This window comes from Mastacembelus armatus, chromosome 22 (assembly GCF_900324485.2).
Source record: "Mastacembelus armatus chromosome 22, fMasArm1.2, whole genome shotgun sequence".
Classification (NCBI taxonomy): Eukaryota; Metazoa; Chordata; class Actinopteri; order Synbranchiformes; family Mastacembelidae; genus Mastacembelus; species Mastacembelus armatus.
In genome coordinates, this window is record NC_046654.1 from 5,936,144 (window position 1) to 5,960,954 (window position 24,811).

The 24,811-nt window shown below is 39.1% G+C and overlaps 2 protein-coding genes and 4 gene segments (V, D, J or C); 4 read left to right on the top strand and 2 right to left on the bottom strand.

Annotated features, from left to right (window-relative positions):
• Window positions 1-290: 290 nt before the first annotated feature.
• LOC113136692 (serine/threonine-protein kinase PAK 2-like) lies at window positions 291-12,788 on the top strand. 2 transcript variants are annotated; one of them, XM_026317817.2, is made up of 16 exons: window positions 291-587; window positions 4,078-4,297; window positions 5,923-6,116; window positions 6,224-6,330; window positions 6,414-6,561; window positions 6,658-6,674; window positions 6,778-6,888; window positions 7,071-7,194; window positions 7,301-7,364; window positions 7,557-7,605; window positions 8,190-8,302; window positions 8,411-8,528; window positions 8,792-8,891; window positions 9,071-9,267; window positions 9,590-9,727; window positions 9,899-12,788. In XM_026317817.2, the coding sequence occupies exons 3-16, from the start codon at window positions 5,939-5,941 to the stop codon at window positions 9,983-9,985; spliced, it is 1,551 nt and encodes a 516-aa protein (XP_026173602.1). In that variant the 5' UTR covers window positions 291-587; window positions 4,078-4,297; window positions 5,923-5,938; the 3' UTR covers window positions 9,986-12,788. The 2 variants fall into 2 exon arrangements, with proteins under 2 accessions (XP_026173602.1, XP_026173529.1); XM_026317744.2 differs by lacking the exon at window positions 4,078-4,297.
• A 1,897-nt stretch (window positions 12,789-14,685) lies between these two features.
• Window positions 14,686-15,652, top strand: LOC113139770 (immunoglobulin kappa variable 1-6-like). The segment is given in 2 exon segments: window positions 14,686-14,826; window positions 15,010-15,652. Coding segments are annotated over 2 exon segments (441 nt in total).
• Window positions 15,653-17,345: 1,693 nt separating this feature from the next.
• On the top strand, window positions 17,346-18,092 carry LOC113140142 (immunoglobulin kappa variable 4-1-like). The segment is given in 2 exon segments: window positions 17,346-17,494; window positions 17,587-18,092. Coding segments are annotated over 2 exon segments (378 nt in total).
• A 238-nt stretch (window positions 18,093-18,330) lies between these two features.
• Window positions 18,331-20,372, bottom strand: LOC113139978 (Ig lambda-2 chain C region-like). The segment is given in 3 exon segments: window positions 18,331-18,915; window positions 19,823-19,901; window positions 20,244-20,372. Coding segments are annotated over 3 exon segments (402 nt in total).
• Window positions 20,373-20,399: 27 nt separating this feature from the next.
• Window positions 20,400-22,655, top strand: LOC113129410 (uncharacterized). The gene is made up of 4 exons (XM_026305386.2): window positions 20,400-20,584; window positions 20,677-20,998; window positions 22,078-22,184; window positions 22,345-22,655. Exons 1-4 carry the CDS (start codon window positions 20,533-20,535, stop codon window positions 22,653-22,655), a joined length of 792 nt encoding a protein of 263 aa, XP_026161171.1. The 5' UTR covers window positions 20,400-20,532.
• Window positions 22,656-23,127: 472 nt separating this feature from the next.
• LOC113140574 (immunoglobulin lambda constant 1-like) lies at window positions 23,128-24,645 on the bottom strand (the record flags this gene model as incomplete). The annotated part of the segment is given in 2 exon segments: window positions 23,128-23,676; window positions 24,522-24,645. Coding segments are annotated over 2 exon segments (447 nt in total), but the record flags the coding sequence as incomplete, so codon positions are not given.
• Window positions 24,646-24,811: the final 166 nt, after the last annotated feature.

Sequence of the window (24,811 nt, forward strand, 5' to 3'; positions counted from 1 at the left end):
AATTTTGCATTGTAAATTGAATATGTTGTAGTTTGTGATAGTAAATTGAACAAAACAAATCAATCTAAATATGTCACCTTAGGCTCTGGGAAAGTACGATACTCACTTTTGACTAACTGCTTACCTCTTTATAAATTATTAATTAACCAACAAAACTAATAAAACTGCATCCGCCTTATTAACTAAAAATGTTATCAAAATGCTGCTTATAGATTGAATATGTTGTATTTTGAAAATCCAAATCCTTTTGTTTCCGATTTTGTACTGTTAAATCCACCGTTTCTTGTCAAGGGGCGCTACGGAAGCCGTGAGGGTCCAATTCCTAGGCTTGTTTCTTCGACGTTCTTCTTCCTTTCCGCTAGGTTCCTCCCCGGGCCAAGCGAAGGGCCAGGCTGAGTCCTCGGGGAGAGAGACGGGACTGAAGCACCGTCTGTTTAAACGATACAGCTTTTCACACGTCCAAAAAACATCTGCAAAATATCAGCTTCACATCTGGACTTGAAACGGACTAAAAGTGAGCAGAGACGGGGCGGAGTTTCAGGAGTTCGACCGGAGTGCGGTTGAGTTTTTGCATTTGACAGCAACCGGTGAGTTTTGATTTGCACATTCAGTACAATCAGTCCGAGTCTTGTCTCACACACAAACTGCTTATTTTGTGACTTGGCACAGGAAACACTCAGACCCAATGACACTTTCCTGTCTCTGATCGAGATAAAAATAAAGAGCAGCAGACAAGATCCAGAGCCCAGTGTCAGAGGGGTCTGCGGCTTGTTTTCTTTTTAATTTAAACCAAAGTAATGACAGTGCAGGCACACTGCAGTATTGTAATAACATATGATCGTTATACAAAACATATGTCATTTCAACTATTGGGATCTGACTAAAATGGACCTCATGTCCAGAAACTGGTTTTTAAACTCAAACAGAAGTCACTATGACTTATATAATAGTCTGTAATGTATGTACACACTTGTTTATATTCTTAATCTGTTCAAGTTTATTTTTCATACTGTAAAGATTTTTTTATTCATAGTATTAGTTGAATAAGAGAAATACAGTCGGCTGCAATAAGTAATTAGTTGCTCTGCTACCTAATAAATGGGATATACCTGCAATCACTGCCTGAGTTGAAGGGCTAATATCTCTGCTATGCCCTGGGTTTTAGAATTTAGATGGACAATTACTCACTAATGATACAAGGCTTTAAGACTCATATAGTAACACATGGCTTATCTTGGGTTTTCTGGCAACAGATAAAAGAAAATAAAGGGTTTTTAGTGCCATAGTTGCAATCCTGCAGCTTTAAACAGCATTTAGATCTGAAAAGACCATTAATCAGTCAGTCAGTCAGTTGACAGAGAATCTGATCTGAAACTATTTTCTTAACAGATTGTTAAAAAACTAATATTTGCTGGTTCTAGCTTTTCATATGTAGTGATTTGCTCCTTTTGCTCCTCTGTGATGCTACACTAAATATTTTTTTATTCTGGTCTATTGATCGGGCAAAACGAGCGGTTTGAATAAGTTGCTTTCGCTTCTGGACAACTGGAACAGTTTTTGATTCACTGTGAGAATCTGGACTCATGACCTCAGTGTGTTTAAACCTGGACTTCAGTTTCACAGTAACTTCAGTCAGGTTGGTTGATTTTTTTTTTTAAAATTTTTTTTATCCGTCATAATGTTGACACAGGGGTGAGGCAGCTGTTTGAGTAACAGGATAAGGTGTTTGGTGTGGGTGTGTAACAGGAGCAGTGTGTTTATACTTCACTTTCAGATACAGAATCAGTGAGTGAGATGACTGTAGAAGGTGTCAGTCTCATTCACTGTGTTTACATGTTTATCCCTATATACATATGTATGTATGCATTGTATTGTAATGTATTGTATTGTAATGTCTTACTGTGTGGGTTTTATGTTTCTGTGTCAGTGAATGAATGGGGATGTAGGTGGGTAGGTGCGTGTGTGTGTGTGTGTGTGTGTGTGTGTGTGTGTGTGTGTGTGTGTGTGTGTGTGTGTGTGTGTGTGTGTATGAGCTTCATCACTCCTTCCAGGAAGTCCCCTGCAGAATTTCCTTTTATAGAAGCCGAATACAAAAGACTTGCTGTCCACTTCCTGTAAACAGCTTAGTCGCGGTGTTTATGGCACTCTGGTTGGCTTGCGTAGTGCTATGGCCCTCTGGGGCTCAGGAAGTTCCAGGATGAGGAAGTGGGCTTCCCTTGACGCTGGCCAAGCACAGGAAATAGAAAGTTCTCTGATTCAGTGAGAGAGTGGAGAATGAGGAACAGAAATTATAAAGGGCAGAAGGCTTCAACTCTCTGAGGCACTGTGATGATGAACAGAGATGTTTCTGAGAATTTAGAACAGATGAGAGATGCTGTTGGAGGTGGTCTGGATATAAAATAGCATAGCTGTTAGCCAAGAATGCAGACGGGCAGCAATGTGAAGGAAAAGAATAGCTTCCAATTGCAAAGGAAACACGGCCACATCAATGGAACTAAAACAAGTCAATTAATCACTTAGTCGACTGCCAGAAAAATAACAACAAATGCTAAACGTGTCAAGCTTCTCAAATTTGAGAATTTTGTGTGTTACTGTCTTTTCTGCCAGTTCAGCATGTTTGAAGACGTCATCTTGAGCTCTGGGAAACTGCAATGGTTGATTTTGATGATTTTAAAACTTGTAGGCCTACTATTATAATCATTTGGGTTAGGGTAGCTATAAATAAAGAAGTATTTGACCAAGTTGAACAGACAAAATGAAATTAGAAAACTATATAAACATAATTTTGAGATGCATTAATTAATATGGTTTGGCATCTTCTTAATCATCTTGTGACCATGTGGCCCCTGAGTCCCAGCCCAGGAACTACTGCTATCCTTTGTTTTGTTTAGTTATGGCAGAGTGATATAAAAAGGCTATAAGCAAGAAACGGTTTACATTTCTGAAGGTGTACCATACAAAACTTTGCTTTTTAAATGGCTTAAAGGACTAGTTCAACATTTTGGGAAGTATGCTTATTGACTTTATTTCCAAAAGAAGATGAGAAGATTGATACCAATGTCATGGTCAACTGCACCCAGCAGCTAGTTAGCTTAGCTTAGCATGAAGACTGAGTGATACTACTAGTGTTTTATGTGGGTGGACTATTTCTTAGCTTAGATAAGAATGCAGTTGTCCTTTTAACACTATTTTGCTATGTTTGTGGGTTAAAATAAGGTAATTGGCTGCTGACTATAGCTACATATACACAAAAGAAAGATACCTTATAATGATCCAGCTAATCTAGAGAGCAATGTAAATTTCCCAAAATGTCAAATTGTTCCTTTATATATTTCAGCAGTTATCAAATGTCTCTGTTGAGAGGCAAGGCAATTATTCCATTTGTCATGTCAGCAGTACTAGGGTGTGGACAGTTATACAAACACACGGCTATGTAGCCTGCAGTGCTGATGTGTGCACCTGTCTGTTTCTCTCCAGGTTTTTGCAGTTGCGCTCTGTATGCTTAGACTGACCCTACATAAAAGTCATTCAAGAGCTCACAATGGAGACCCTGTTGGCAAGGGGAGTGTGTGTTTTTAGATCAGGGAATGCATGTGTGTTAGATGGGGCCTGCATGAGTAGGAGCCTTGTGTATGTGTGTGTGTGTGTGTGTGGGATGAACAGGAGAACACGCCTGTTGCAGCCCTGCAGCTATGGAATTCCTACTGAGCGACAACTTGTCCCAACTTGGCCAGCCAGCACCCAACATGCAGTCCAACACGCACACACGCAAACACACTTTTGTGGGGACATTACATTCACTTACATTCATTTGCTGAAGACATAATCCTAACCATAAGCACTACTTTTTAAGCCTTGACCTGTATTCTAACAATAAACCAAGTTGCCACTGTAAAATGTAACGATTTATATTTTGAGGACTTGCTTTTTGTCCCCAAATGCATGTTGAGTCTCCATAATATGTGTTTGTAAACAGATTTATGTCCCCATAACATTAGTAATACTAGCCCACACACACAAGGACGGACTTTAAAAATGCACATTAAGGCTTGACTGGGGCTAATTTTATCCTGTCAGGGCAAGAATACACTTGTTCCATCGAAGATCACTGAGGAATGAAGCAGCCAGCTAGGACCTGCCCTGAGACGGGTGAAAAGAGAGAAAGAGCGGCAAGGAAGCAGTGAGAGCTATGTAGATAAATGAACACTAGAGAAGAAGGTGCACACACTGACTGGGAATACAACAGTTTTTATTGTTTACCTGGTCTTCTGTCAGACGCAGAAGAGGCGACAAACAGGTGAGTACATGGCAGCTTAGATGAAAGAGCAGATGTTATTGAAATGAATGTTAAAAAAAAAAAAAAAAACATATTTCTTGTAAGTGAACTACCTCACTGGTTTGTGTTTTTATAATAATGTGAGTCTTGGAAAATTTACAGTTATGATCCTTTTAGTGTGAAAAGCCACCACAAGTAGAACACAGACATCCTGTGAATTGCAGTGACTGCACAGTACCAGTCATCAGCATGGATGGGAATAATGTAGTCGTGATTTACATTTGTACTGTATGTCTTCAGCTTGTGGCCTGAGCTCTCAGTTATTACACGGACTGTGTGTCGAGGCTTTTTTTGTATCAAGACATTTTCCCAGGTAGATTCTGTCTTCATTTCTTTTGTGGCGTTCAGTATCAGTGGTCCAGGGCAGCAGAGCTGTCACAGGTGAAGGGTTTACGTGTGAAGAAGAGGTCATAGACATACCTGAGTCGCACATTTGATACTCATGTTTAATCCGTGCTGTGTCATTTGCGGTCGGACACAGGAAGTGAGGAAACCTTTGTTTGCTTCCTGTTTCCCGTCTCTGATGTCACAAAGATTGCAGCTGGAGATTTGATCAACTTTATGCTCTGCAAGACTGGAAAAGGTGCTTTTGTGGTTGATGGTGTTATATGCACACGTGTCTGTGTCTGTACGTGTGTGTCTACAATCTGTTTTCACCATATTAGGGTAATGGATGAAACACAGTGTCTACAGGCTGTAAGTTGATCTCCGAACTTAGAGCTTTCACATAAGTAAAAAAATACCATGACAGCATAAAATACAGTTCAGTCTTACAGATTTGCTTCACACATTTCTGTTTATTTGGACAATTTTACCATTTTCAACTATGTGACAAGTTTAGAAGGTAACGGTCTCTTTGGTGGAACTAATATATATATACATATATATATATATATATATAGATGCACTTTATTTTGCAAGCTTATCATATTTGAAATGTAAAGTCATAACTTGAAAAGTAGCTAGTAACTATCGCTCTCACTAATGTAGTGAAGTAAAAAGTTGGATATTTCCGTCTGAAATGTAGAGGAGTAGAAGGATAAAGTGACATCACTTATTTACTAACCCAAGCAGAATAATTTCTGTTTTGGATTTAGGTAGAATATTTCTTTCCAGCTCAGTTCTTTTCTTCTTACTGAGCCGTATGTCACTCCTCTCCCTTTTACTCCAGCTGTCATACCATTCTCAGTCACCCACTCACTCATGGGTACTCTCTCTGTCTTGCTGCATCCTTTCCTTCCTCATTCATTTGTAGCTGTGAACAAGACTCAACACGTCACTTTGCCCATTCAGCGTTGCTTCCTAGTCATATTCACTGTTCCCTGTACTCCAGCAGTTAGTCATTGATAGATTACTTATGGCTGATTGAGTTTTTCTTAATTTCTCCCATAGTTGTTTCTTTCTCTGTGTGAAACAGACTCAGCTTCACTTGATTTGCAGGGTGTCCTTCAGCAGCATTTTGGGCCAATATTAAAAGCTTTGACTAGAGAAATACAGTAAGAGGTGAACCAATGATTGATCATACAAGGGATTTACTGTATTTCTTGTATGCATTTGAATTTGTACATCTTGTCCCTATTCTGCAGGTGTACGTGTGTGTAGATGTGTGACAGCGGAGTGTGTGAGGACAAGCCCCCCGCCCCCCCTGTCAGGATGAGCAGCCAAGGAGGAGGACCCAAGGACCCCCAGTCAACCAATCACAGCTCTCGGCCACTGCCGTCTGTACCAGAGGAGAGGAAGTCCAGAAACAAGATCATCTCCATGTTTGCCTATGAAAAAGGTGAGAGATTTGGAGAATACATATATATGCATGGATACAAGTACAGTAAAAAAAACATGTTCATGCATTCAATGACCAACACATTGACCCTTGACCTCTAACTGCAGGAGGCAAGAAGAAGGACCGTGATAAGGACAGGCCTGAGATTTCCTCCCCATCTGACTTTGAACACACCATCCATGTGGGTTTTGATGCTGTCACTGGAGAGTTCACTGTAAGTATCTAAGCATAACACTGTGAAACGTGAATAGATCTCTGTACATGTGGTTCAGTGTCAATATGTGTGTGTTTGTTCAGGGCATGCCAGAGCAGTGGGCACGTCTCCTTCAAACTTCCAACATCAGTAAATCAGAACAGAAACAGAATCCTCAGGCTGTCCTTGACATTCTCAAATTCTACGACTCCACCAGTGGAAAACAGAAATACCTCAGTTTTTCTGCCTCGGGTCAGTTTTCTTTTGCTCAACAGATAATCAGACGTCCTATCTTGTAACTGCACTCTTCTTGCCCTTACACTTTCTTGTTATTTTTTTCTTTCTTAGATAAAGGCTCACAGTCAGTAAGTAGTTTCATTCATTATTTCCACTCTCATTCATAACCTTATGTACAACCAGTTTCTGTAATTCTGTATTACATATGTATCTACACGTTTGTTGTTGCAGCCAGGCAAACAGGGTGTGGTGACCTCCCCATCAAGTGGCAAGGATGGTGATGACGAGGATGATGATACACCTCCTCCGGTTGTGGCACCACGGCCCGAGCACACAAAATCAGTCAGTTGTGATAAATAGATTGTGATGTTTTTTTCTTTGTGAAATTTTAAGAAAGCAGCTATGATTAGACAGTTATTTAATACTGTTACCCAGAGTGGCTTTTAGTCTTTATTTTAGGAAATTATACTTAAAATCCACTTAAAAAAGGGGAAATTCATCTCAGGTCAATTTTTCTATATCAGATGTACACAAGGTCGGTGATAGAGCCACTTCCAGCTCCAGGTGGAGATGCCTCCTGTAAGGCAGCTGACAAACAGAAGAAAAAGGGAGGCAAGATGACCGATGAAGAGATCATGGAAAAACTAAGTATATAAGACACACACACACACACACACACACACTCTGATAATTCACATTACAGATCTATTTTCAACTGTGGTGGAACTGACTGGACATTTTTTATGACTCATAGGAACTATTGTGAGTGTTGGGGATCCTAAGAAGAAATATACTCGCTATGAGAAGATTGGCCAGGGGTGAGTCAAACTGTGGAAAATTGGCAGGAGTTTGGTAGTGGGTGTGTAGTAAGTTAGTGGTCCAAACTGACCCAAAGAGGAAGGTTAATGAACCCTGTATTGTGTAGAAAGGATAATTTATGATTGTTATAATAGTAGGAAAAAAATAAGGAAAAGTGTTTTGCAGTACCTTTCATTGTTTTTCACTTTCAGGGCATCTGGTACTGTTTTTACAGCCATAGATGTTGCCACAGGACAAGAGGTAAGATTACTTCATCTTGTGTTTCTGCCATCAGAAAAAAGGATGTCTTCTTTACCTCGACTTGATGATGACGTTAGACTGCCCTTTCAGAAAACTCTTGCTGTCATTTTGAAATTATTACTCTATGGCTGGGATTTCCAAGATTGCTCATTATAATTAAATACTTTTAAAAGAAAGTTCTGTGGATTATCAATTGCATTACATCAGAAGAATTGGACTGAACTGCTGTGGGTCGAGAGCCAATTATATTGCTGTAATTACACCATTGGAGTTTCCAATCTCTAGAGTTTTCTGAACACAGACACACACACATGCAAAAAAATCCCAGCAGAAGTTTTATTTCTCAGGAAACAGAAGCAGATTGTAGTGAAATTTCCTGGGAAATACTAAGCTCTTCATTCCCACCAGTCTAATCAGGAGTACAGTCTTTGTCCAAAACACATGTTAAACACCCTATTTATCTGTTTAATTATCTAATCATGTAATTCAATAAACATCTAATCTAATGAATTTAATTAGTTGTAATTAACCCAGAGAGCTTGTGTATTTGTGTTACCATGTTTAAAGGATCTTGTGTTCTGCAGGTGGCCATCAAACAGATCAACTTGCAGAAGCAACCAAAGAAAGAACTAATTATCAATGAGATCCTGGTCATGAAGGAGCTGAAAAACCCCAACATTGTCAATTTCTTAGACAGGTACACATTCTGAACAGGCAAACATACAGTACACATGGAACATCGACAATGCATGTGAGTGTGAGTCAACTGTTTTGTAAATCTGGCTGTGTATTTGTGCATTCATAGTTTCCTTGTAGGTGACGAGCTTTTCGTGGTCATGGAGTACCTGGCTGGTGGCTCCCTAACTGATGTTGTGACAGAGACGTGTATGGATGAGGCTCAGATTGCCGCTGTCTGCAGAGAGGTAGCATTTTTAGCATTTCCTAAGTCAGCTTAGCTGATTCTGAGGTGCCTGATAAATGTTTGCATAAGCTTCTGAATAAAATCCTAAATGACCATTCAAGATTGAATGAGCAGATATTACCATAATTTGTAAATAGCAGTCCACAATGTCAATTTGCAGTATTTTCAGGCTTTTAAATGATATTGGCATCATGTTTTGATTATTAAGAGCTTTACAGTTTTTATTATAAATGTTTATCTATAATAATTATTTTCCTTTGTCAGGTCCTTCAGGCTCTGGAGTTTCTTCATGCCAACCAGGTCATCCACAGAGACATCAAGAGTGACAATGTTTTACTGGGGATGGATGGATCAGTCAAGCTCAGTGAGAGAGAGCCCACACAAACATGCATAGATCCACAGACAAGGAGGGAATTATCCATATATGTCTGAATACCTTACCATAAATTTGCATATGTTCTTTTAATTTTCAGTGTGGTGAGGAATGCAAAAAACAAACAAACAAAAAACATTGATGTCAACATTTTCTCTCGCTCTTTGCAGCTGACTTCGGCTTCTGTGCCCAGATAACGCCTGAGCAGAGCAAACGCAGCACCATGGTGGGGACCCCATACTGGATGGCTCCAGAAGTGGTGACCAGGAAAGCCTATGGACCCAAAGTGGACATTTGGTCTCTGGGGATCATGGCCATAGAGATGGTGGAGGGGGAGCCTCCATATCTCAATGAGAACCCTCTCAGGGTCAGTGTGTGTTGATTGTTTTGCTGGATTATTGATAAAATGTCAGCAAATTGTAAAACATGGAAAAGAGAATCATTTCTAAAAGTCCAAGGTGACTCCTTCAGATTGCTTGGTTTCCTGATCAGCACTATTGTTTCTAGCACCATCGCCAGGTTAAACGTTCAATTTATTTTACCTATGTTTATGAAAAGGTTTATGACAACTATACTTTCTGTTTAGTGCAAATGCAAATCTGTTAATGACTACATGCACTAGGGCTATGAAAAATTCTTACTCTTACCATCTCCTTTAATACCTTTATAATACCTTTGTGCTGTTCTAGGCGTTGTACTTAATTGCCACCAATGGGACTCCCGAGCTGCAGAGTCCAGAGAAGCTGTCCCCTGTCTTCAGATCCTTCCTGACCCGCTGTCTGGAGATGGATGTGGAGAAACGAGGATCAGGGAAAGAACTGCTGCAGGTAGAACAAGCCTACATGCTCATACTACTTCAACATATCAATACATCTCACCTCAAATCCATACTCTACAACAGGGATGCAACTAATTGCAATTAATAATGTAAATGGAGTCTATTCCTTGACTTAGGATATTTCATGTATCAACTCTTTCGTCTGTCTGTCTGTCTGCAGCATCCATTCCTGAAGCTGGCCAAACCTCTGTCCAGCCTCACTCCACTCATCCTGGCAGCCAAGGAGGCCATGAGGAGCAACCACTAAATCCTAGTCTCTAAAGATGATAAGAGTTAACGCCAATGACAGCCAAAGCAGCCAGCATCTTCTACTGGTCTATGTCCAGTATGATAACCCGCTAGTGTTTATGTTTTGTCCAAAGGTAACTAAATGCATCTTTGCTCTTAGTGTCCTTTCCTAGTGTTTCTGTAGTGAAGCCATATTTATCTTACCTTTGTGCCTTGTTCCAAAGCCACATACAGCCATAATGTGTTTTCTGTTTGTTGCGACCATAGCACATGTGTGTTGTTGATGTTGATGGTTAGTACAGTACACATTAGGAATCATTTTTGTACACACAGGCCAAATTAACAAAGGATCTTATCTTAGCACTGGGAATCCTCTTTAAAGCACTAAAAGTTCCTAGTGAGAGTTTCCTTTTAAGACCAGCTCGCTAAGATTCTGAGATCAGCTGTTACTGAGGAAATGAAGAAGCCCTTAGAGGAAGAACAGGAGCTAAGGGGACTCTGATACTATGGGTGACACTGTAGCTGTGTCCCAGTTCCACACTGCACACTACCTCTAAGCAGGTTGTGAGTATGTTGTGTGTTCATACTGAAAAAGTGACAAAAACTTTACTGAAAACAGTATTTATGTTGACTGAATGACCCCTTGAGTTCTCAGTGAGCTGTTTATTACCACAACTCTCCCACAATGCAGTGCACAAAGGAAATGGAGGACATGCTCACAGCTGGAAAACAAACCTAATTGTGGATTGTGGTGACACAACTCCAGAAACATTATTACAGGTTTCCTTTCTCTATGAAGTTTAATTGGAGGTGACATCTTCAGTTGGTATCTGATGGTGCAAATATTGCTATATTTCTTGTTATTATAAAATATTCTGTTGATTTTGTGTATATTAATTGCAAAAACTGTATGCTGTAAAGATTAGTATATAATATATAGTGTATGGATTAGTGTGTAGTATGGAATTGGGACACAGCTTAACTTTCATGAATGAATTTAATCCCTACAGTTTATAGTCAGTATACAGGAGCGTGAGAAACAAATCAAATGAAATCATATATCACCATAGTATCAGCTATGAGTGTCTTTGTTTACTTACTGCTAATTTAATGTACACTTAATTAAATGTTGAACCAAATAAGCTCTGTTCAGTTCTTCAGCGCTTCAGTTGTGGAGATGGAAATCTGTCATTTCTGTTACTGTCACTGGGTTGATTGGATTTGTTGCTGAGCTGAATGGATTTTTATTAGTTGACAGCCATCACAGTACGTTTTTAACCATAGTTTTTGCTTCATTACTTGCAGCAGATTGTAACTTAATCTCCTGTGGGTTGCCTCAAACGTCTCGCAGACTTTAAACTTAGTATTAGAGCTGAATTACTCTTAGACTCAGGGTCTTCAAATTTGGATAGGCTCATATATTTAGGAGCTCTCGCTAACATGGCCAAAAAGTAGGATTTGGACTAGAAACTGAAAAAAGTCTTTTTTTTTTTCCGACCCTTATCAGATTACTGGTTTTGTTTGACTGACACTCCAGGACTTTCAGTTTTCTCCCCACATAAGACTGGACTTTTTACCTCGTAACATTAAAAGAGTGTGTCAATGTACAAAGTGACTAATTTTGACTTGAACCTTAGTGTGTACTTTCTGTGGCTGCAGTTGCACTGGTTACATGTGTATATTTACTGCAGTTCAATACTTTTGAAAGTTGCATGGAAAACTACAGTGTCCTGTGCTGTCGTGTGGCCTGGCTTCGGACAGTGCAGTCTTTGTGCAGTGGAAAAGCCAATCCAGTGTCCTTGTTTGACCCACTGAAAATTTAACCATTCCAGCAAAGGGGTGGGATTCAGGTTTTATAGTTTTCTTTCTTTTCAATCTGTTTTTGTGCATGAAATTTTATTTTATTTTATAACGGTAGGAAGAAAATGTTTAGATTTTCTGTGATCATGGTTTCACCCTATTGTGGCCGTTTAGGATGTTACCAGACAACACAGCACACTCTATCATCAACTCATTTCTGACCTTCAAACTTTCTGTGCCGCCTTTTATACAAACTATGTATCTAAACAGTCTGATGTTTACTGCATTAAAATCCCTTGAATGCCTTGGTTTACTGTACCTAAAGTCACATGCTCTATCTAGACGTTCTCTTGGTCTTGTCTTTTGTGATAGTTGCCTTATTCTTGTGTGTTTTGAAAGTACAACACAAATACCATATGAAACTGTCCGAATGTGTTGAACTGGAGGAAGACTTATTGTATATTATGGTAATGTTCTGTATTTTTCAACTTCTTATATGCAGTATGTATATCTTTATATTTTTTACTAATACAGCAGAAGATAAGTTTTTTTTTTTTTTTTCCCAACATGTTCTGTGTATAAATCCAGTCATTTCTCTGAACTGTTCTGACTGCAAACCATGAAATGTATTGACAAGCCTGAGACAGACCTGAGTCAACCAGTATTTGAAAATTATTGTTTTAATCTGCTTGGAAAACCAAATGAGTTTGATTCATACCTCACATTAGAGCAAGTTGAGACAATCACTGGAAAGTAAGTAAACATTTTATTAAATGCTCCTTTAGGTGTATGATGCAATAAAACATGCTTATATGGTACTCTGTAAGAAACAAATACTGGATACTTGCATAACCTAGTAACAGATTGGATGACACCATTATATCACTTTTGACCACAGCACACATTACAGTTATACATGTAATAGGAATTACTGAAGAGTTTTCAAATGAATGTATTGTTCATTATGGAACAAACAACTTTTGGCATTGAATAAAAAACATAGGCCACATGGGCCCAAAGGAGCAGAAAGCATCTGTCTTCTGAATATCAATCAGACAAGTACAGGAATGCAGCACACCACACAGACCCATGGGGTCTGAGGATCTTGCTCCTATAAAGGAAGAATGTGGATCCTTGTACATGTCTGTGACCAGGGGTGAATTTGCCATAATAAATCCATGATGTGAATATTTTTAACAATTAAAATTCTCCTATTTAAAGAAGTGAAGAGACGTGTGCAAGCAGGTTGGAACGGGTGGAGGAAAGTGTCAGGTGTGATGTGTGACAAAAGAGTGTCAGCGAGAATCAAAGGAAAGGTGGACAAGACAGTGGTGAGACCAGCAATGTTGTCTGGTTTAGAGACAGTGGCACTGAGAAAAAGACAGGAGGCAGAGCTGGAGGTAGCAGAGCTGAAGATGTTGAGGTTCTCTCTGGGAGTGACGAGGATGGATAGGATCAGGAATGAGGACATCAGAGGGACAGCTCATGGTAGATGTTTTGGAGAAAAAGCCAGGGAAGCCAGATTGAGATGGTTTGGACATGTTCAGAGGAGGAACAGTGATAAAAGGATGGTAAAAGGATGCTGAGGTTAGAGCTACCAGGAAGGAGGCCTAGAGGAACCAACCAAAGAGGAGGTTCTTGAATGTAGTGAAGGAGGACATGAGGATAGTTGGTGTGGGTGAGGAGGATACAGAGGATAGGGTTAAATGGAGGCAGATGATTCGCTGTGGCGACCCCTGAAGGGAGCAGCCGAAAGGAGAAGAATATTCTCCTATTTGGACACAAGAGGGCAGTATTTGTCTTTATTTGGCTGAAACAGTAAATTTGCAAATGTATTCACCCACATTAGTGTATATGTGTTGTGCTTTCCTGTTGCTGCTAATCCCTTTAAGACCAAGTGTTCTACCACGTCTTACTTTTATTGTTTGTTTTTTTTTTTTTTACACAATTTCACATCTATAAACATAATGTTACTAAATATTCTGTTGGTCTTAGATTCTTAGTGTGTGGCAAATGCATTGACCAGTCTTTGGATGGTAAGTGATTCATGTAATGTATAGTGAAACATAAACAATAATAGTAATGTTTTATTTATTTATTTATTTTTTTACAAGCAATCAATCCATGTGTGTGTCCTGCATCAAGGCTTCAACAGCTCCCTCAGACTACACAGCTCTGTTGGACCTTTGAGCTGTTGCAGGAGAAGTGCACCAGTGCTCCTCTGAGCATAGCACACCCAGTAAAAGCAGAACCACAACTTAAAGAAGCTTCCTGGTGTCTCTCTTTAGTCAAAGGGGAAGTGAAAGTCAGATTTTCATGCATTTGACATTAAGATTTGTTTCCCTTTTGCAACTCCAGATGCTTAGTCATGCAAAAATCTTTCCCATGGAGGGGCAGATCACTCAGGAAGAAAGGATGCTTTGAATAAGTTGTGATCAGGAAACTGAAAATTGTATGGTAGGTATATTTCCACAGTGATCTGTTTGTGGCCTTAATAAAATTATATTATATTAATTTATTAACTTATATTAAGGATATTAACTTATCCTTATAGTCATTATCATGACAAATTTATATTTTTACTTACTAAATTTAAAGATATTTGTATTTAAATGATCATTTAAATCATAAGCTGTTCATTTATGAGACTGCTGAATTTCATGCTACATTTAATATGATTATAAACCAAAAGTCCACATCAAATCTTTTATCTGAGCTTGATCATGTAATTAATGATGTTCTTTCAGGAAAAAGAAAACTGAAAATATTGTTATGATTGTGTGCTGATAACAGATTTGAGAAGTCACTCATGTAACGGTGCTGACTGTGTAAGTTGAATGTGACAAACATTCCTCCCCTCACACACACACACACACACACACACAGTCTTTGTTTGACTACGCAGGTTGTGTTTTGAATAACTGCTGTGCATCGCTGCTCCTACGCCAGTTTAAGATGAACCACTGAGACAAGTCTGTGCAGTCTGTGTGACAGTGTGATTCATCACAATGATGATGTTACTGACCCCACTGCTGACCATGCTGGTGCTTGGCCTTCAAGGTGAGAAGTAGTGCGTTTCTTTTAGGGCCTGTTCACTGTTAAATTGCAGGTGCAAAAATTATTTCTTCACTTACAGTAAAAAATTCTCACAGTTTGACTTTGTATGTTGTTCTACATATGTACAGTACAAATGGTCATTTTTTCATCATGTATGTTAGCTTTCTTTTTTCCTTTAATTTGTAGGATCAGGTGCCAGTCCATCTGTGACACAGTCTCCTGTAGTCAAGTCTGTGAGACTGGGGGAGACGGTCTCTCTGAGCTGTACAGCCAGTACAGGTGTTGATGATGATCTCAGCTGGTACCTGCAGAAACCTGGACAGCCTCCTAAACTGCTGTTTTACAAAATAAGCACACGTGAATCTGATACTCCAAGTCATTTTAGCAGCAGTGGGTCAGAGCCTGAATTCACTCTGACAATCAGAGGAGTTAAGGAACAAGATGCAGGAGATTACTACTGTATGGGAGTGTATAGCGGTCCGGTGTTACACAGTGATATGGAGTCGTACAAAAACCTCCTTCAGTCAGCTGACACACTGTGTGTCGCAGCTGTGAGTTTCTGTATCAGATGTTGATATGAATGACTGGTTCAGTGAATACCACACTGTAGCTTCATAGGTGGAAACTAACAAGAGTATTTTCACTGCTGTTAGTTTATTAGGTTGATTTTAAAAGAATTGGTGCTGTAGTAGTGACTTTCCTGAAATTAGTATTTATACTTACATATAATTATATAAATAGCGTAGCCCTGCAATAGTCTATTTAGACTATTTACTATTTACCACTGTTCAAGAACAAATAAAGCCAGATTTGGGGTTTTGCACAATAATTGATTATTCTTGAGGCCATCTTGTGATGCAATTAATTTCCTAATTCTGACATCAGTCATAAAAAAGGAGACACTATTACCAGTCATAGGTTTTATAGGTTTTGGGTCTTTGGGAGTAATGCTCTATATTTTCATGAATTAAAATGTGAGTTTAACTGAATGATACATTTCCAGATAGTTCCCACCACAATGTTTACAGACCCTCTCAAAACAAAATATAATGTTCATGTCTGACACAAATTACATTAACTTCACCATCAGTTAGAGATAATTTGACCTCCCAAATAAGATGGAATTGTTGATTTAGATTACTGAAAACTGAAAAATAAAATATCATTAGAAAAAAATCTGTATTAAATGAATGGAATATTTATTTCTTTGATAGCATAGGTTATACAACTAGAACAATGTTTAAATGTTTGAAAAAAGACAAAACATAAAATGGAAAATTATAGGTCACATGAAAACTAAAAAGACAGTAGAGAGTGTTACAGTTGTATCTAAAGGCAGAATTAGTCTCAGTATAGATTATGTGATCTTTGTCTAATCTGAGCAGCTGTCAGGGTTCAGGGTTTGAGTGACAGGGCTCTGTCCACTCAGACTGGCCTCACAGGCCACTGAGCCCGCCTTCCTCCACTGGTCTGGAGTGAGGCTCAGGGTGCTGCTCCAGCTGTAGCGACCGTCCATCCCCAGGACCTCTGGGCTGCTTGACACCCCTGAGGAGCTGCTGAACTACTGATGAACTCATCAATCACTCAGTATCAGACCATCAGCACCATGAATGTTAATGAGACTATAAAGGTTCAGTGATAATGATTATTGATGCATCTTCATATGTTTGATAATGTGTGAGAGTGAATAACTGATCTCTGTGATGATTTTCTTCTGTTTACACTGACAGAGCTGAAACACTCATGTGAATACAGTTAAAACATTTGTCATCTGTCTCTTTCACTTCCTGTTCACTACATGGAAAATAAATGAACCATGAACACAAAGTTAAGCTGCATTTACTGATAAATTCATATTTGTGTTTCAGAGGAATCAAGTTTTAGTTTGATAATATTTTATACTTCCAAAATGACTAAATTCAAATATAACTTAAGCTACTGATCAGTTTGTGATGATTGAAATTTTAACTTAACATAATTTCAAAGTGAAACATATTTAATGTGAAAATACTTTGGTCACCAAAATATAGTAATCAATAATGTGTAAAAATGATCTGTTTCTTTGATTGACTCTACAAAGCTTTTCGTAAACATATTTAGTGAAAGGAAAGTTATTTATTTCATTTTGCTTTACTTTTCTATTCCTGAAGGAGAAATTATCACAAATCTACTTCAGTAAAGTCTTTTTTTCCAAATTTTTAATCATGGTTAAATGAACATCATGTTTTTAATCTGGAATATTTAAAAATCATCATCAATTAATACAATTTACCATTAATCTATTATAAATCCTTAAGTAAATCAAAGTCAGACAAAGACACATAACATACTAACCATAGTTAACAGTCACTTATCGTTGTATCCTCAACTACATTTCTAATTGAAATATTTACTTCTGCTCCATTAAGAACACAGATGGTGTAAATCCAAGCAGAGTTTCTCCTGATGTTGTGTCCCACGTTGCCTTCAGTGTGTTGAGAGCAGAGAAATCATTTCCATAGAGAGGAGGCTTTGCATCATCAGCTGATCCTCCAGTGACCTGAGAAGGTTTATAGTCCTGTGAGTTCAACACTGCAGGACTCAGATCTGTCAGTGAACACAGCAGAAACCACAACCACCATGACTCTCATCACCATCCTCATCTGGACACTGGCCTGCTGCTGGTTTACAGGTTCACTCACTCAGCAACATTTCAAACATGATGTGCTGCCTTTTCTCTCATTTATTTCTGCTGATCAATGAATGATTTGTTTTTGTCTGCAGGATGCAGTGGTCAGGTGACTGTGACTCAGCCTCCAGTAGTGACATCGACTCCAGGATCCACTGCAACTCTGACCTGTAAAACCAGCCGAACTGTTTACCGTTGGTCTGATGGTGATGAGGGTATGTTCTGGTACCAACAGAAATCTGGACAGACACCAAAGCTCCTGATTAAGTATGCAAGCAAACGTGAATCAGGAACACCAGATCGGTTTAGTGGCAGTGGAAGTGGATCTGACTTCACTTTGACCATCAGTAGAGTTCAGGCTGAAGATGCAGCAGTTTACTACTGTCACAGTGCTCACAGTGGTAATGTGTTCACACAGTGATTTGTAGTGGTACAAAAACCTCCCTCAGTCAGTCTGCAGACACACTGAGCTGTTACAGCAGGAACCAACTGCAGCTGCTGAAGAGGAAGAGACTCTGACACAGACCACTGAACACAGAGCTGACAGTAACCTCACCAAGCACTAAATGCACATCAATGTATTGTCTTGTTTTATTTGTTACACACCTCATTTTTATTCAATGTGACAAAACGAAAAAAAAACAACCAATTCAAATTAAGTATTTTCTCATAAGAAAATATCTGTTTTTATGCTGTTTTTTATCCCTTAAATCACCAATTTAAAAAGAGCAGAACATCATATTTACATGATCATTTAATTTCTAAAATCATGAGTCCACAGTGAGGTATGTTATATTAACGATTTTACTCCTCTTCACAAAATAAAAAACAACACTTGATAATGTCATATAAGAGTGCAAGCTTTATTGGCAAAAACATCAGTCATCAACACTACAGTCATTAAACACACTCACATTTAGCTGCTGAGCTTCAGACATTACTCTCTAAGGTGTTTCTGTCCAACACTTCACAGCAGTTTTGTTCTCTGTCACTCAAAGCTTTAGTTTCCTCTACAGACATTCACACTCATATTGGTCAGAGCAGCAGGTGTGTTCCTGCTGTTCCCCCACACAGAGCCCCTGTCCTGGGCCTCAGCCGGCCCCTCTAGGCCTTACACTGGCTCCTGTGGAGGGACTGGGTCTGGCTGTGGTCATGATGGAGGACCTTGCAGGAATACTGCTCTCCTTGCATCCAGCGCTCCTGACTCAGGCTCAGGCTGCTGCTGCTGCTGTATTTTCCACCCTTCTCCTCCTCTGAGCTGGTCAGGACCCCCTCTGTCACCTCTGTACCATCCACCTCCCAGCTCACCATGGCTCCCTGAGGAGAGTAGCCAGTCAACAGGCAGGCCAGAGTGGCTGAGCCCCCAGAGAGCTGCTCAGAGGAGGGGGGGAGCAGAGAGACTGAGGGCCTGGCCATGGGACCGGCTGGAGGGGGGAACAGAGACACACAAGGAGCAGATTAACTTCCACTGTAGGACAGACAGCTGAACATGAGACAGTTATGACACATGACAGAGGTTAACACTGCTGAGGATTAGCTGTGAGCAGAATAATGTGATCACATAGAGGAGAGGAGGTGAGGAATGAAAGGAAGAGAAGGCTTGGCAAATAAATTCAAATATTACAGCTTGTTGTATTGTTGCCATTTAAAAATAGAAATTGTGTGGCACTAATTCTAAATCAATCAGAATTAAAGAAATGTATGCAACATGAATTTTGTGTACATGTAACAGAAATGATTTGATTAATAATAATTAAATGTTATTTTTGTTTTACAATACTTGACAGTAAGAACCATTCCTGAACTCATCTTCTCATGTACAAAATGTCTTTATACAGTTAAAGACTTTAACATCTGTCTGTTTCACTTCCTTTTTATCACATCAAACTAACAAACTGTGAAGAACATTTATGGCTGAACTGGTTTTAACATATAAAATAACCATTTTGTTTTGTTGGTATTAAAATTAGATTTTGATTTTGTCTTGCGACAGTTTGAACATTATAAATTACATTAAAAATGAAATGTAATTTTCTGAATGTTAGGGATGTTTGCCCTCAAATATTACAACCAAATTTTGTGGAACAAATTTAGATTTTGAAAAGAAAAAACATGTTTCAAGGCCCAAATTTATTATATTTAAAAATAATAAATAAATAATTTCTGCACAATATTTTCTCAATCTTCAATATCAAGTTGGAGCTCAGTAAATAGAAACAATATTCACACCATAGAAAATATAAAAAATAATATTGTGTTGCTTTACATTGTGATACAAATTTAAATATATATTTATTTAGGAGGTAGAATTGAGAAATGTTTTGTACTTACAGTGAATGATGAGTTTGGTTCCTCCACCAAAAGTCCACCACAGTGATACAAACTCATTAAGTGGCCGTACAAAAACCTCCTGCACTTTGAACAAGCATTAATTCAATGAAACATTTTCAATGCTGATCATTTACACAGGATTTAATGTACAAAACAATTTAACTCCTGTAAATTGAAATTGCTTCATGAATTAAGGTCATTTTAATCATTTTATTGAAGTTTTTTTACAACTGAGAAGCACAAATATAACTATGTCTGTTACTAATTTATATATTAAGCATCATTTTACATTATTAAAAGATCTGTACAACCAAGATGTTTCAAACCTTCTTGAATTAAAAGACTTTAACAAAGTTCTTTAATGTATATTTCCATAACCTTAAGTTAAATGAAGGAACAGAGAAAGATATATAATACCAACCATAGTGACACAATTTTAATTCAAATGATGAAAATCCTTAATTCAGTGTAAAGATACATTTTCTCACATTCCACTAAGATCACAGATGGTGTAAATCCAAGCAGAGTTTCTCCTGATGTTGTGTCCCACGTGGCCTTCAGTGTGTTGAGAGCAGAGAAATCATTTCCATAGAGAGGAGGCTTTGCATCATCAGCTGATCCTCCAGTGACCTGAGAAGGTTTATAGTCCTGTGAGTTCAACACTGCAGGACTCAGATCTGTCAGTGAACACAGCAGAAACCACAACCACCATGACTCTCATCACCATCCTCATCTGGACACTGGCCTGCTGCTGGTTTACAGGTTCACTCACTCAGCAACATTTCAAACATGATGTGCTGCTTTTTCTCTCATTTATTTCTGCTGATCAATGAATGATTTGTTTTTGTCTGCAGGATGCAGTGGTCAGGTGACTGTGACTCAGCCTCCAGTAGTGACATCGACTCCAGGATCCACTGTCACTTTGACCTGTAAAAGCAGCCAACCTGTTTACATGTGTGCTAGTGTTAACATATGTACATTCTGGTACCAACAGAAATCTGGACAGGCTCCAAAGCTCCTAATGAAATACTTGGACAGACGCCATCCAGGAACACCAACTCGGTTTAGCGGTGGTGGAAACAATTTTGACTTCAGACTGACCATCACTGGAGTTCAGGCTGAAGATGCAGCAGTTTATTACTGTCAGAGTGTACACAGTGGACCAGTGTTCACACAGTGATTTGTAGAGGTACAAAAACCTCCCTCAGTCAGTCTGCAGACACACTAAGCTGTTACAGCAGGAACCAACTGCAGCTGCTGAAGAGGAAGAGACTCTGACACAGACCACTGAACACAGAGCTGACAGTAACCTCACCAAGCACTAACTACAACACATTAACACTCCAAACAACAATCATATTCATCTTAGTGGACATTAAAACACATCATAATGGATATTATCTTTGGGATTTAAAATCCACACTATGACCTCCCAATACAAAGAACAGTGTTATGTTTTTTAACAGCTAAATGATGATAATGTTCATAATGTGTCTCCTCATCATTTAACCATTAACACTGATGAATGTTACTAAGTACATCACATATTGTCTGTATTGGATGTTCACCATAAAACCTAATTTGAAGTCCACTCAGGCTAGAAGGATTTCTTGTTTTGACACATGCTCCACACAGTTTATATGATTTCGAACTGGGGATTTCAAAATCACTAAGTGTTGTGATACAGTTTGCCAGCAGGGGGCCACCATCCATCCATCCATCCATCTTCTATACCCGCTTTTCCTGTTCAGGGTCACGGGGATCCGCTGGAGCCTATCCCAGCTCTCTCTCGGGTGGAAGGCAGGGGTACACCCTGGACAGGTCACCAGTCTGTCGCAGGGCCACATATAGACACACAAAGACAGACAACCTCACACACTCACACTCAGTCCTACGGGCAATTTTTAGAGTCACCAATCAACCTGACATGCATGTTTTTGGACTGTGGGAGGAAACCGGAGTACCCGGAGTAAACCCACGCAAGCACAGAGAGAACATGCAAACTCCACACAGAAAGGCCGGGATGCGAACCCACGACCTTCTTGCTGTGAGGCAACAGTGCTAACCACTCAGCCACCATGCTGGGGGGGCCACCATATATGTGTTAATGTTGATGATTAATGACTGACAGTCAGGACCAAATCAACTCTGGCTCCACGTCACCTCTGCTTTTCCTGTTTCACTACAACAGGTGTGTGTTTGCCTTCTTTAACGGATTTGCATGAATGTGATGCATCACTGTTCCTCAGAGTTTAAGTTCTCATGTCCCAGAGTCTGAGCTGTTCATGTGCTCACGGTCCAAACTGCATCAGGATGATGTTGCCAACAACTTTGATTGTCATGTTGGGTTTGCTGAGTCAGGGTGAGACATTTTAGCAGCATTTTCTATGTGGCTCAGTTTCTGTCTCTTCATGTTTTTGCCTTCAGTTTGTTGCCTGTTTTCATCTTCTTACAATTTAAAATCTGCACCACAGGTTATTACACATTTCTTCTCACAGTCTATATTTGATTATTCATTTCAGGATCTTCTGCCAACAATTTTCTGACTCAGGCTGATAAATCTAAGTCTGTCAGTCTTGGAGGGACTGTGACCATCAGCGCCACAGGGAGTTCAAATATTGGTAGCGATCTCAGTTGGTACCTTCAGAAACCTGGACAGGCTCCCAAACTTCTTATATATAAAGCATCAACTCTTAACTCAGGAACTCCATCTAGATTCAGTGGCAGTAGATCTGGTTCTGACTACACTCTAAAGATCAGTGGTGTTCAGGCTGAAGATGCTGGAGATTACTTCTGTTTTGGTAATCATGGTGGTGGCGTGTTCACACAGTGATTTAGAGCTGTACAAAAACCTCCTTCAGTCTGACTGAGGAGAAAACAGCCTGCTGCAGGTGCAGATGGTTGGTGAAGGAACTGTGATGATGACAACTGGTCCAGTGAACACAAGAGTCACCAAGCAGACCCACAATAAAGCTGACACAAACTCACAGACAGTTTCTAACATGCAGCTTCAAGTTAGATTCACATTATTAAGTCTCATCTATTCAAGAACAGTGTTGTCAGAATATATCAACTTGTGGAAACAGATGTTCAACACTTTTACACTTAAAAGCACAAATCAATCTCGTTTCACTCTTACATTTGAAAAACATGATGAAAATATTCAACTTTCACTATATTTTAACAAATACAAGGAAAAACAAATTAGACTCATGTTGAAGCATCTGTTAAAAAATTACATAATGATGATGAACTCTGCATTTGAATGATGTGTTAATAGAATCCAAAGAAACACAAACACACTGTTTTAATAAAACCTGCAGTTTTATTTTATAGATTATACTTTTGAATTACAGATTTGAAATAGTGGCTGTGAATCTGAGTATGAGTAAGATTAGTTACAGAAAACTCCCTCACATTAAAACATAATCAAGAGTTTAGAGAAATATCTAACAGAGGAGATCTGCAGCTTCATCAAGATCTCAGTCAAAGCAGTAACATCATTTCCAGACAGACAGTGATGCTGAAGCTCTAATTTAAGCAGCTGTCAGGGTTCAGGGTTTTAGTGACAGGGCTCTGTCCACTCAGACTGGCCTCACAGGCCACTGAGCCCGCCTTCCTCCACTGGTCTGGAGTGAGGCTCAGGGTGCTGCTCCAGCTGTAGCGACCGTCCATCCCCAGGACCTCTGGGCTGCTTGACACCCCTGAGGAGCTGCTGCTGCCCCCCACCTTCCAGCCCAGGCTCCAGGCTGAGGGGAAACCCCCACTGGCCACACACACCAGGGTGGCACTGCCCTGCTGCAGCTCCTCTCTGGAGGGGGGGAGGACGCTCAGGACGGGCTGCACTACACCCACTGGACGAGGGAGAGGGGGAGGAGAGAGAGGGGGAGGACAGGGGAGAGAAAAGACAAAGGAATGAAAATGAAGGTTTGATTTTAAATAAAGAGACATACTGGACATTTGTTGTATTTTATCAAATACAAAAGAAGAACCTGAACTACTGATGAACTCATCAATCACTCAGTATCAGACCATCAGCACCATGAATGTTAATGCGACTATAAAGGTTCAGTGATAATGATTATTGATGCATCTTCATATGTTTGTTAATGTGTGAGAGTGAATAACTGATCTCTGTGATGATTTTCTTCTGTTTACACTGACAGAGCTGAAACACTCATGTGACTACAGTTAAAACATTTGTCATCTGTCTCTTTCACTTCCTGTTCACTACATGGAAAATAAATGAACCATGAACACAAAGTTAAGCTGCATTTACTGATAAATTCATATTTGTGTTTCAGAGGAATCAAGTTTTAGTTTCATCCCTTTTATACTTTCAAAATGAATGAAAAAATTAAACTACTTTTTTTGAAGATAAAATTTTAAACTTAACAGAATTTCACTGCAGAACATATCTGAGTAGAAAATACTTCAAACACACTATAGAAAGAATAAAAAAAAATATTATTAATATTTGTTTTAAAAAATGATCATAATGATCTACAATATTGCATACATATTGATCTCTGCAATGATTACAGTCAGACTGTGAGCTCAGTCTGGGCTTTATAAAAAGCAAAAACTATCTAGATCATAAAAATACATATTTACACTGCACTTGATCACTTTCTGATTTAATATTTGATAAAGTCATGAATGTTCTATGTTGTTCAAAGCAAAAATCTCTGGTACTTACAGTCAACGACGAGTTTGGTTCCTCCACCAAAAGTGAGCCACAGTGATACAAAGTCATTAAGTGGCCGTACAAAAACCTCCTGCACTGTCAACAAGCATCTGTCCACTGACAAATCTCTGCTTTTTCAAATGACACAACTCAGTGTTTCTTTGATTGACTCTACAAAGCTTTTCTTAAACATATTGAGTGAAAGGAAAGTTATTTATTTCATTTTGCTTTACTTTTCTATTCCTGAAGGAGAAATTATCACAAATCTACTTCAGTAAAGTCTTTTTTCCCAATTTTTTTAT

Bases quoted from the DNA above. Each gene is read 5' to 3' on its own strand.
- LOC113136692 (XM_026317817.2), top strand. From the start codon at position 5,939: ATGTGTGACAGCGGAGTGTGTGAGGACAAGCCCCCCGCCCCCCCTGTC. The intron at 6,889-7,070 runs GTCAGTTGTGAT...TTTCTATATCAG, and splicing joins GGCCCGAGCACACAAAATCA to ATGTACACAAGGTCGGTGAT. The intron at 9,268-9,589 runs GTCAGTGTGTGT...GTGCTGTTCTAG, and splicing joins TCAATGAGAACCCTCTCAGG to GCGTTGTACTTAATTGCCAC.
- LOC113129410 (XM_026305386.2), top strand. From the start codon at position 20,533: ATGACTCTCATCACCATCCTCATCTGGACACTGGCCTGCTGCTGGTTT. The intron at 20,585-20,676 runs GTTCACTCACTC...TTTTGTCTGCAG, and splicing joins GGCCTGCTGCTGGTTTACAG to GATGCAGTGGTCAGGTGACT. The intron at 20,999-22,077 runs GTGATTTGTAGA...CCTCAGAGTTTA, and splicing joins AGTGGACCAGTGTTCACACA to AGTTCTCATGTCCCAGAGTC.